We start from the raw sequence: 11,885 nt of genomic DNA, 5'->3' as shown, positions 1-11,885 counted from the left end.
CTGGTCTCAAACTCCTGACCTCAGGTGATCCGCCCACCTTGGCCTCCCAAAGTGTTGGGATTACAGGCGTGAACCACCATGCCTGGCTTTAAATTACTTTTCTGCAGGCTCATCTTCGATATCTAGTGTATATTTTCTATTTACGTCTCTATTCAGACGAGCCACATTTCAAGTCTGTGAGAGATACATGTGCCTGGTGCTACACACCGAATGGTGCATCTGTAGAACCCTAGAGTGGAGCTCTTATTCCAGAATGCTTAGATCATGAAATCACGACAGTGGGCAGAACCGACTGTGGTGTCAGGTGAATTTCACTGAGGGGTGTCCAGAACTGGGCCCTACGTCTGTGGTTCTAAACCAAACAGCAGTAGTTACTACTTAGAATATTCTAGAGCCACTGGCAGAGCTGTCTGGCTTTAGGTAGCTCAGGGAATTCTAGAACCATGGGATTCAAGCTGCTTTTTTTCCCCTTTTTGTTTTTGGAGACGGAATCTTGCCCTGTCGCCCAGGCTGGTGTGCAGTGGCGCGATCTCTCTCGGCTCACTGCACCCTCCACCTCCTGGGTTCAAGTGATTCTCCCGCCTCAGCTTTCGAGTAGCTGGGATTACAGGCATGCACCACCACGTCCAGCTGATTTTTGTATTTTTAGTAGAGAAGGTTTTGTCATGTTGGCCAGGCTGGTCTCGAACTCCTGACCTCAGGTGATCCACCCGTCTCAGCCTCCCAAAGTGCTGGGATGACAGGCGTGAGCTACCGCACCCAGCCAGGAGTAAAGCGTTATGTAGTTCTGGGCTGGGTTGGGAGTATTCTAGAACTGTTCTGGAATTCTCCTGGAACAGAATTGTTTGTTCCTCGACTGGTCAGGTAATTCTTAGAATCACTGGTATAGCCAAGGTGTGAACTACTGAAGGAGATTCTAGAACCACAGGGAGAGCTACCTGACGCCGTTGTGATTAAGATGTTCAGGAATCACGAAGTCTGATTCTAGAGGGATAATAAGTTTCTAGAACTCCTGACAGAATTGTTATGAGACCTGTCAGAGAATTCTGGAATCAAGGGTCAGAACCAACTGGGGTTCTGGACAGTATGGGAATTTTTTAGACAGGCAGCCAGTTCTCTCTCTATTCTGGGCAGTTCTACAACCCAGGCACAGAGCTGACTGCTATCCTGGGCTGACTGGAGACAGTTCTAGAACAGTGGGCAATGCTGGCCAGTTCTAGATTGATTGAGGGAATTCCAGAATCAAGAAGCAGAGGCCGGGCGCGGTGGCTCAAGCCTGTAATCCCAGCACTTTGGGAGGCCGAGACGGGTGGATCACGAGGTCAGGAGATCGAGACCATCCTGAGCTACACGGTGAAACCCCGTCTCTACCCAAAAATACAAAAACTAGCCGGGCGAGATGGTGGGCGCCTGTAGTCCCAGCTACTCGGGAGGCTGAGGCAGGAGAATGGCGTAAACCCGGGAGGCGGAGCTTGCAGTGAGCCGAGATCGCGCCACTGCACTCCAGCCTGGGCGACAGAGCTAGACTCCGTCTCCAAAAAAAAAAAAAAAGAAGCAGAGGTCCACTGTGGTTCTAGAATGTTGTGGCGGTTTAGCAATAGGAGTGGGGGGTGGGGCGCGGTGGCTCATGCCTATCATCCCAGCACTTTAGGAGGCCAAGGTGGGTGGATCACTTGAGGTCAGGAGTTTGAGACCAGCCTGGCCAACATGGCGAAACCTCGTCTCTACTAAAAATGCAAAAATTAGCCAGGCATGGTGGCGGGCGCCTGTAATCCCAGTTACTCATGAGGCTGAGGCAGGAGAATCATTTGAACTTGGGAGGCAGAGGTTGCAGTGAGCCGAGATCACACCACTGAGCTCCAGCCTGGCGACAGCGAGACTCTCAAAATATGTGGGAGTGGGACTGTCTGATTCTGGCCCGATCCTGGAATTCTGGGGACATGGGGTGAAGGTATCTGCGGGTGCTAGATCTGGCTTTGAATCCAGCCATGGCCTGGACTCACTGGCTTTCCCGCCTGCGAGTCCTTGCAGGATGGACAGGAGGTTCTAGACCTGTGAGGGCCAGGCTGCTTGGATGGTTCTAGAACAGGGGGCTGTGCTTCCTGGCTGGAGAGTGCTAAGCCACCAGCTAGAACACTGTGTCTCCTGACCGTCTCGGAGAGCACAGCCCTGGGGCAGAGCCCATGGGAGTGGGCCCCTGAGGGCTGACCCTCTCCGCTGTCGCCCTCAGTGCCCGGTCCCTGTGACCATGAAGATCTCCTGGATGGTGTCATATTTGGGGCCAGGTACCTGGGTTCCACCCAGCTGGTATCAGAACGGAACCCGCCCACCAGCACACGCATGGCCCAGGCCCGGGAGGCCATGGACCGCGTCAAGGTGAGGGGGCGGCCGGGGGCAGGTGGGCAGGTGGGTGGGCTGCGGGTTGGGTCTGTGGGGGCCTCCACCTCCCGCGCCGCCCCCCACAGGCCCCCGACGGGGAGACCCAGCCCATGACGGAGGTGGACCTGTTCATCTCCACCAAAAGGATCAAGGTCTTGACAGCGGACTCCCAGGTACGGGGCAGGGACCTGGCCCCAGGGGTGTAGGTGGGGTGATCGAGCCTGGCAAGGCCCCCTGGCCCACCCAGGCTGCCTCTCCCGCCCCTAGGAGGCCATGATGGACCATGCCCTGCATACTATCTCCTACATAGCCGACATCGGCTGCGTGCTGGTGCTGATGGCGCGGCGGCGGCTGGCGCGGAGGCCGGCCCCCCAGGACCACGGCCGTCGCCTGTACAAGATGCTCTGCCACGTGTTCCACGCGGAGGACGTGAGCAGCCAGGGCGCGGGGCCACCCTCCTGAGGCCCTCCTCACGGCAACTGTTACCCGCCTTGCTGGGCCATGCGTTTAGCCTCCCTCCCATAAGCTTATTTTTTTAATTCTTTTTTTGGGACAGGGTCTCCCTGTCACCCAGGCCGGAGTGCAGTGGCACGATCGTAGTTCACTGCAGCCTCTGCCCCCTACCAGGCTCAAACGATCCTCCCACTTCAGCCCCCCTAATAGCTGGGACCACAGGGTATCACCATGCCTGGCTAATTTTTGGATTTTTTAATAGAGGACAGGGTCTCGCTCTGTTGCCCAGGTGAACATGGAGTCTCAGACTCCTGGGCTCAAGTGATCCACCCACCTCGGCCTCCCAAAGTGCTGGGATTACAGATGTGAGCTACCGTGCCCATCCTCCCATAAGCCTCCAAGACTCTCAGCCGTCTCCCTGAAACCTCGCCCACTCCTGGGCTGTCCCTGCCACCCATCAGGCTCCAGGCCCCCTGGCTGGGTCTCTGGTAGCTTTTCCCACAGCCCATGCTCAGGGAGCTGCCTCCCTCATCATCACCCCAGCCCAGGGCTGCCCCCACCCTTCTCCCTGTAGATTCCCCAAGATACGGCTGTCTCTCCTCCTCCCCCAAAGCCCCAGGACAGGCGGCTGTGCCGTGGGACTCTCACCGCAGGTGGGGACAGGAGGGCTCAGCTTTGAGGACCTTGGGGACTTCGGGGAACTGGAGGAGGTGGGTGGGACACCCCAGGGACGTGCCGCCCCTCCCTGCAGGCCCAGCTCATTGCCCAGGCCATCGGCCAGGCCTTCGCCGCCGCCTACAGCCAGTTCCTGCAGGAAAGCGGTATCGACCCCAGCCAGGTGGGCATGCAGCCGAGTCCAGGCACCGGCCACCTCCACAACGGGGACCTGGACCACTTCTCCAACAGCGACAATTGCCGGGAGGTGAGTGAGGCGCTGGGCAGCCCCTGCTTGGCCCCTGCCCACCTGTGCACCTGCACCAGGCCCTGCCAAGCAGCCTCCGCGCCCCCTCTCTGTCCCAGGTGCTCCTCGAGAAGCGGCGAGGGGAGGGCCTGGGCGTGGCCCTGGTGGAGTCGGGCTGGGGCTCCCTGCTGCCCACAGCCGTCATTGCCAACCTGCTGCACGGGGGGCCCGCTGAGCGCTCAGGAGCCCTCAGCATCGGGGACCGCCTGACCGCCATCAATGGGACCAGCCTGGTGGGGCTGCCTCTGGCTGCGTGCCAGGCCGCCGTCCGCGTGAGTTTCTTGGGGTGGCGGGGCCCCCACACTCCCAGGAAGGGAAACTGAGTCCCAGAGAGGTCTCTTCCCTGGCCAGGTCTCTCCAGGCCAGCCGGGAGGGACAAAGTCTAACTTTTAAGTCCTGCCCATTTGTGTGCCCTTGGGGAAACTGAGGCCTGGAGAAGGGAGGCTGCTTGTCCAGGGCACCTCCCTAGAACCACAGCCAGGATGGAAATGCGGGTGGCCCAGCGCCAGGGCTGGGCGGCTCTCTCTCTAACAAGAGACTGCGATTTCTAGGGGGGTTTGTTTGAGACAAGGTCTTACGGTCTTGCCCAGGCTGGGGTGCAGTGGTGCACCTGTGGCTCACTGCAGCCTTGACCTCCTGGGCTCAAGCAATTCTCCTGCCTCAGCCTCCCGAGTAGCTGGGACCACAGGTGTGCACCACCACGTCAAGCTAATTGTTTTACTTTTTGTAGAGATGGGGTCTCACTATGTTGGCCAGGCTGGTCTTGAACTCCTGCCCTTAAGTGACCCACCTGCCTTGGCCTCCCACAGTGCTGGGATTACAGGCGTGAGCCACTGCGCCTGGCCATGTTTTTGAGTCTTAACCTTTGTTGTTCAGATGGGGAAACTGAGGCCCAGAGATAGGGAGGGACGTGCCCCCGTCAGAGGGATGAGGCCACAGTCTGTGCAGCCTCTTACAGACGCTTGCAGCCTGCCTGGAGAGCCCGGCTGTCGGCTTGGCTTTTGGCCATAAGGAAGCAGTATGGCTCGGGTCACACAGCCTCGACCCCAAGCCCACCGGGCCCGAGTCTGTTCTCCACCACATCTGAGGGGTCTTCCAGAATTGAGCCCCTGGACTCCAGGTCTCTGGTTTGAGAGGGTAAACTGAGGCCCAGAGGGGGCTACAGCCTGCCAGGCTGTCCGGCAGCTGCGTGAGGCCAACGGCTCCCGCCCTGCAGGAGACGAAGTCGCAGACGTCAGTGACACTCAGCATCGTCCACTGCCCGCCCGTCACCACCGCCATCATCCACCGGCCCCACACTCGCGAGCAGCTGGGCTTCTGCGTGGAGGACGGCATCGTGAGGCCCCGGCCCCTGGCCCGCGGTGGGGGGTAGGGCGGCCCTGAGCACGGGCCTGAGCAGCCCCCCACCTCTTTCCCATCCCCCCCTTTCCTCCCCCAGATCTGCAGCCTTCTCCGCGGCGGCATCGCCGAGCGCGGGGGCATCCGCGTGGGCCACCGCATCATTGAGATCAATGGGCAGAGCGTGGTGGCCACGCCACACGCCCGCATCATCGAGCTGCTCACCGAGGCCTACGGCGAGGTGTGCAGGTGGTGGGTGGTGGCCAGGGGCGCCCCCATGTCCCCCACAGGCCCAGGCCTGCCCTGAGCCCCATTCCGCCTCCACTCCCCAGGTACATATCAAGACAATGCCAGCCGCCACATACCGCCTCCTTACAGGCCAGGAGCAGCCCGTGTACCTGTGACCACCATGTCCCTCGCCTGCCACTGTGCCTTCGCCTCCATGGCCCCGGAGCCCTCTCCTGGGCCTGCCTTGGCTGGCCAGGACCCCAGCGGGTCTTGGTCCTGTATGATTCCCTAATATAAAAACAGTAAAAGCTTATGCAAGCGGCAGAGTCTCGGATCAGGGTCTACAAGACCGAGGAAGGTGAGCCCGGGGCTTGGCCCTCTCACCACCTTGTCCTTCCCGGAAGCCACTAGAAGCCGGTGCTGTGAAAATACTCTGTTTATTAAAGACCAGGCAGAGGGAGGCGGGGTTGCGGGTTCTGTATGGGAAACTGAGTCCCAGTCCCAGGGAGGGAGGAGGAGGACGGACTAGCTGGCAGCCTGGGAGAGGTCACAGGTCAGTGGCCGGACCCCAGTCGTAGCCTTCTTCATCGGAGGACTCCGCATCGCGGACTCGTGTAAACTTTTTCTTCAGGGCTTCCTGTTCATAGGTTCTGGGGATCAGGAAATAGAATAGATGCTGTGGGTGGGGAGCGTGTGAGCTTTCCCACTGTAAACTGAGGCTGACTGTGCTAGGCACAGTGGGTGTGGGCAGAGATAAGCACATCTGGGCATTCATAGGGAAGGCCTTGTTAACAAACTCCTATGCATCCCTCAAAGCCCCAGCTTCAATGTCCTGCCCTTCAAGAAGTCTTCCTAGCTCTCCCAGGAATTCCTCCTCCCTTGGCCCTGATTATATGGGGCTTAGAGAGACTTTGGCAGGCTCTGTCTTCCCAACTAGGCTAGGGGCACCATGAAGGCATAGCTTGGATATAGATCTCTATTAACCCCAGAGTCTGAGTCCCAAGGGAAGGGTTGAGGGGCCCCCAATCTGGAGTATGGGGTTCTTACCGCACGCTGTCCTGTCGCCACTGACCCTGGGGATGGCGGCTGTCCACCTTGGAGGAGAGGGAGAGAGGAGCTTCAAAATTCCCGCCAGAGCATGGTAAGTCACGATCACTAACCACCTCCATCCCATCCCCCACGTTGGCCGGGAACATCCTGCCCAATTGCTAACCCCATGACAAGTCTGCAGGTCATCCCCAAATATAAATGAGAAAACAGGCTGGGATGGGGGAAGGCCTTAGCTGAGACCTCCTAACCTGTCAGCAAAAGGGGAATTGGGTTTCTCATCTGTGCAGGTCCTCATAGGGCCACTGCCATGAGTTCATGTATGTAAAGGACTTAGTATAGTGGCTGCTCCATATGCAGGCCGCCATGGACAGTTGAACAGGTTGGGTACTGCACAACCCTAGGAAAATCATTCTAATCAGAGATGTCATCGATTCATAGATTTTTACATTGACCCAGAGAGGGTATGGAAGAAGATGCTGAGGCATATACACTAAGAGCTACATACACATTTGTTACTGTTAAACACCCAACTACAGCAGGGTGCTGTGGTTCACGCCTGTAATCCCAGCACTTTGGGATGCCAAGGCAGGATCATCACTTGAGCCCAGGAGTTAGAGACCAGCCTGGGCAACATAGCAAGACCACATCTCTGCAAAAAGTGAAAAAAATTAGCTGGGCATGGGTGATGGTGCGTGCCTGTGGTCCCAGCTACTCAGGAGGCTGAGGTGAGAGGATCCCTTTAGCTCAGGAACTGGAGGCTGCAATGAACTATGATTGCACCACTGCACTCCAGCCTGGGCAGCAGGGCAAGACCCTATCTCTAAAATTGAAAAAATAAAATATATAAATTAGGTAAGTTAGGTCAAGTTGAAAAAAACACGCAACTACTATGTGCCAAGACTTGGGCTGAGTACATTGAGTGCTCGCCACTGCCCTGTGCCACCAAGTCTGATACCATCCACCCTGTGGCCTAGATGAGGAAACAGGTGCAGAGAGAGGTTAAAATGTTGGCTGGAGGCCAGGTGCGGTGGCTCACGCCTGTAATCCCAACACTCTGAGAGGCTCAGGTGCATCACCTGAGGTCAGGAATTGGAGACCAGCCTGGCCAACGTGGTGAAACCCTGTCTCTATTAAGAATACCTTAAAAAAAAAAATAGCTGGGCATGGTGGCTCTAGCCTGTAATCCCAGCTACCTGGGAGTCTGAGGCAGGAGAATTGCTTGAACACAGGAGGCCGAGGCTGCCGTGAGCCGAGATCCAAGATCATGCCACTGCACTCCAGCCTGGGCAACAGAGCAAGACTCTAACTCAAAAAAAAAAAAAAAAAATTAGACCGGGTGCAGTGGTTCATGCCTGTAATACCAGCACTCTGAGGGGCCGAGGCGGGCAGATCACCTGAGGTTGGGAGTTTGAGACCAATCTGACCAACATGGAGAAACCCTGTCTCTACTAAAAATACAAAATTAGCCAGGCGTGGTGGCGCGTGCCTGTAATCCCAGCTACTCAGGAGGCCAAGGCAGGAGAATCGCTTGAACCCAGGAGGCGGAGGTTGCGGCGAGCTGAGTTGCCGCCATCGCACTCCAGCCTGGGCAACAAAAGCGAAACTCTGTCTCAAAAAAAAAAAGAAAAAAAAAATGGCTGCAAGTTGCTCAGTGCCACGTGGCTCTTAGCTACCCTAGGTCTGAGTCCCGGAAACCGATCTGACCAGGGAAGCTGTTTGTTGGCATCCTGGTAGGAAACAGGCTCCCCGGTGTGTGTCTCTGTGCCAGCGTCCCCGCCAGAGACCTTTCCCAGGACTGCCCCCCATGTCCCACGCACCTGGGTCCCCTGATAAGCCGAGATTCTCCCACGATCCCTCGGGCTCCGAGGCTCATCTGCCTGCACGGGCTCCGAGGACCGGGCCAGGGCTGGAGCCGGGGGCTCATCATCCACATCTGTGTAGGGCCCCCCCTCGCCGTCCGTGTACGCGCCGCCCTCGCCGTCCGTCTCCTCGTAGTCGCTGTTAACACGGCTGTCGCAGCTGAGGTCAGCGGAGCTGTCGGCCAGGCCGCGGTGAGGGAGGTCTAGGTTGTTCTCCAAGGAGCCTTCCAGCTGTGGGGTGGGTGTGGATGCTGCGGCTGGCCTCGGCCAGGACCCCAGCCGCCACCCACGACACCCCCCACCTTCAAACTCCAGTCCCAAATCGAGACGAGGATCCTGGAGCCTCAGTGGAGGCTTCACTGTTGACTCCAGGATTAATTGTATCCACTGAGCCTTCACCTGAGAGGCTCAGCCCCCAAATCCAAACTGAGCCCTAAACCTTGACTCCAGCAGCAAGAGAAGACTCCTCTCTCTCTCAAAACAGCTCCTCCAGGCCGGGCGCGGTTATTCAGGCTTGTCATCCCAGCACTTGGGGAGGCTGAGGTGGGTGGATCACCTGAGGTCAGGAGTTCGAGACCAGCCTGGCCAACATGGTGAAACCTCGTCTCTGCTAAAAATACAAAAATTAGCTGGGCGTGGTGGTGCTCGTCTGTAGTCCAGCTACTCGGGAGGCTGAGGCAGGAGAATCACTTGAACCCAGGAGGCAGAGGTTGCAGCGAGCCGAGACCACACTACTGCACTCCAGCCTGGGTGACATAATGAGACTCCATCTCAAATCAAACAACAACAGGCCGGGCGCGGTGGCTCAAGCCTGTAATCCCAGCACTTTGGGAGGCCGAGACGGGCGGATCACGAGGTCAGGAGTTCGAGACCATCCTGGCTAACACGGTGAAACCCCGTCTCTACTAAAAAATACAAAAAGCTAGCCGGGCGAGGTGGCTGGCGCCTGTAGTCCCAGCTACTCGGGAGGCTGAGGCAGGAGAATGGCGTAAACCTGGGAGGCGGAGCTTGCAGTGATCAGAGATCCAGCCAGTGCACTCCAGCCTGGGCGACAGAGCGAGACTCCGTAAAAAAAAAAAAAAAAAAAAATCAAACAACAACAAAAAATAGCTCCTCTAATCTCATCTCATCCAAGTTCCAGTCCAACACCCTTGTCTCAGGTCCCATCTTGACTCTGGCCACAATCCTGACCCCTGACCAAAACCTAACTCCCGACAGAGGCCGCAAACCCCAGCTGGGCCTGCACAGGGTCTGTGGGGCCCCCCGTCCCCGACCCACCCTCACCACGGCAGTACCTGATCTTCTGCTGTAAAGATGGGCCGCGTCTGCTGCTCTTGAATGATGGCCTTGAGCTCCTGGTACCAGGTGTCACTCGTGCCATTCAGAGGGATGGTGGCTGCAGGGAGGAGACATTAGTATGCGCGGGAGACTCAGGCTGGGGCCCACCCGCCTACCCTGGGACACCCAGCTCCCCCACCTGTGAAGAGGTGGCTGCTGTGTTTCCGCAGCTTATGGGCTTGTGCGTAGAGGCGGCGGGTGCTGCGGCGGGAGGCAGGCGCCAGCCACTGGCGCAGTGCCTTGAGGGCCGGCCGGCTCTCAGGGATGAAGAAGACCACAATGGGGTAGTACTGCACGTAGTTGAGGCGCTCGATGGCGGAGGGGGTCACATCCAGGAGCGCATGCTTGTCCTGGGCCAGGCCCGCGGAGGTTGGGGGAAGGGGGATTGCAGCAGGGTAAACAGAGAAAGATGGAAAGATGAGGAGTCTGAGGTCAGAGTGGACCCCAGCCTCTCACATCCACAGGCTAGCATGTTGGGGATAAGGGTGGTAATAGCCCAGGGCACAGCATCTTGGCAGACAGAAAGATGGGAAGATGAAGAGTCTGAGGTCAGAGTGGACCCCAGCCTCTCACATCCACAGGCTAGCATGTTGGGGATGGGAGTGGTAATAGCCCAGGTCACAGCATCTTGGGCATCAAAGCCCCAACTTGAGTCTCTCTGCCTGTGCCCAGGGCTGAGTGCTGTTTGACTCCGGTAAGCCCTTGTCTCTCTCAGGCCTCCTGCCTCACAAAGCCTCCGAAAGGGGCTCCATGGGAGACTGCACTTGTGGGGTGTGGGCTGAGAACAGGTCAGAACATTCAGTTGGACGCCCAGGCCTCGGTTTCCCCCATCCATGAAATGGGACCCATAGCAGGACCCGGCTTACTTTTTCTGCAATCAGCCGCACAGTGTCCAGTTTGATGATCTTGGAGGGGCTGTCTGTCCTGGACACAGTCTCTTTGGAGGGGAGACAGGACCAACAGCTTCAGGAGGGCATCCCCCGGCCCCTCAAATTCATGCCTACCTGCCCCTCCCCTGCTCAAGAAGCCACCATGGCTCCCCATTGCCCTGGAGAGAAATCCTAACAGCAGCAGCAGCAAATCCAACTCCTGTTGGCCAAGTGCCAGGCACTGCACTAACATCCTCTCCTGACCTCAAGCCCTCACCACCTCCCGAGGAGTGGGTGGCTGGTACTGGCCCATGTGGCAGGTGGGGAAACTGAGGCTCAGAGACAAAAGGCTACTTGCTCAGGGTCGCAGAGTCAGAGGCCAGATGCTGAGCCTGAGCTGCAACCCCTGGCTCTCCCAAACTCAGTCCCAACTCCAGGGCTCTGCTCAGGCTACAACCCCACAGGAAGCTCCACTCTTGCCCCTATCTGTCTTCTAGGATCTGAGAGGAGCACTGCTTCCTCCAGGAAGCCCTCCTGGATTGTGCAAAGTTTCCGGAAGGAGACACAGCCTGGCATGGAGGGGTTCAAGGAGGGAGACATGACCTCATCCCCCCTTTTTGTTTTGGTTAAAGACGTAAAATTGGCTGGGTACAGTGGCTCAAGCCTGTAATCCCACCACTTTGGGAGACCAAGGTGGGTGGATCACTTGAGGTCAAAAGTTCGAGACCAGCCTGGCCAAACTGCAAAACCCCGTCTCTACTAAAAATACAAAAATTAGCCAGGCATGGTGGCACGTGCCTGTAATCCCAGCTACTGAGGGGCTGAGGCAGGGGGATCACTTGAACCTAGGAGCGGAGGTTGCAGTAAGCCAAGATCCTGCCACTGCACTCCAGCCTGGGCAACAGAGCAAGACTCTGACTCAAAAAAAAAACAAAAACAAAAAACAAAAACACGCACACACACAAAGACGTAAAATTTGCATCTTTTTTAAATTAAAAAAATCTTTTTTCTTTTATAGAAATGTGATTTTGCTATATTGCCCAGGCTGGTTTCAAACTCCTAGGCTCAAGTCATCCTCATACCTTGGCCTCCCAAATTGCTGAGTTAAATGTGAGCCACTACACCCAGCCAAAATTTGCAATCTTAACTATTTTTTGTGTTTTGTTTTGAGACAGTCTCCCTCTGTCATCCAGGCTGGAGTGCAGTGGCACGATCTCTGCTCACTGCACCCTCCGCCTCCCAGGTTCAAGCGATTCTTCTGCCTCAGCTTCCTGAGTAGCCGGGATTACAGGCATGTGCCACCATATCCAGCTAATTTTTTGTGTTTTTAATAGAGACGGGATTTCACCGTGTTGTCCAGGCTGGTCTTGAATTCCTGACCACTGCGCCCAGCCTCCTAGTGTCTATCTT

At 57.0% G+C, this 11,885-nt stretch overlaps 2 protein-coding genes across 2 annotated transcripts in view; one reads left to right on the top strand and one right to left on the bottom strand.

The window, feature by feature from the left end:
- APBA3 (amyloid beta (A4) precursor protein-binding, family A, member 3) overlaps positions 1-5,676 on the top strand; it is an 11,432-nt gene extending 5,756 nt beyond the window's left edge. The window contains exons 4-11 of the mRNA XM_011943443.1: positions 2,231-2,376; positions 2,466-2,552; positions 2,647-2,808; positions 3,584-3,754; positions 3,853-4,065; positions 5,010-5,129; positions 5,232-5,372; positions 5,464-5,676. Coding sequence (XP_011798833.1) covers positions 2,231-2,376; positions 2,466-2,552; positions 2,647-2,808; positions 3,584-3,754; positions 3,853-4,065; positions 5,010-5,129; positions 5,232-5,372; positions 5,464-5,535 — 1,112 coding nt within the window. The 3' untranslated portion in view covers positions 5,536-5,676. The remainder of the gene's footprint in view (positions 1-2,230; positions 2,377-2,465; positions 2,553-2,646; positions 2,809-3,583; positions 3,755-3,852; positions 4,066-5,009; positions 5,130-5,231; positions 5,373-5,463) is intronic.
- A 101-nt stretch (positions 5,677-5,777) lies between these two features.
- Positions 5,778-11,885, bottom strand: part of TJP3 (tight junction protein 3) — a 42,476-nt gene continuing 36,368 nt past the window's right edge. Inside the window, exons 16-21 of the mRNA XM_011943442.1 lie at positions 10,473-10,543; positions 9,746-9,956; positions 9,564-9,664; positions 8,227-8,499; positions 6,407-6,453; positions 5,778-6,009 (exon numbers count right to left, since the gene is read on the bottom strand). Of these exons, the coding sequence (XP_011798832.1) occupies positions 5,907-6,009; positions 6,407-6,453; positions 8,227-8,499; positions 9,564-9,664; positions 9,746-9,956; positions 10,473-10,543 (806 nt within the window). The 3' untranslated portion in view covers positions 5,778-5,906. The remainder of the gene's footprint in view (positions 6,010-6,406; positions 6,454-8,226; positions 8,500-9,563; positions 9,665-9,745; positions 9,957-10,472; positions 10,544-11,885) is intronic.

The sequence above is a fragment of the Colobus angolensis genome, unplaced genomic scaffold, assembly GCF_000951035.1.
Source record: "Colobus angolensis palliatus isolate OR3802 unplaced genomic scaffold, Cang.pa_1.0 Scaffold22, whole genome shotgun sequence".
NCBI classification, from domain to species: Eukaryota; Metazoa; Chordata; class Mammalia; order Primates; family Cercopithecidae; genus Colobus; species Colobus angolensis.
The sequence above is the reverse complement of the archived record's forward strand: the minus strand, read 5'-3'. Positions and strand labels throughout refer to the sequence as shown.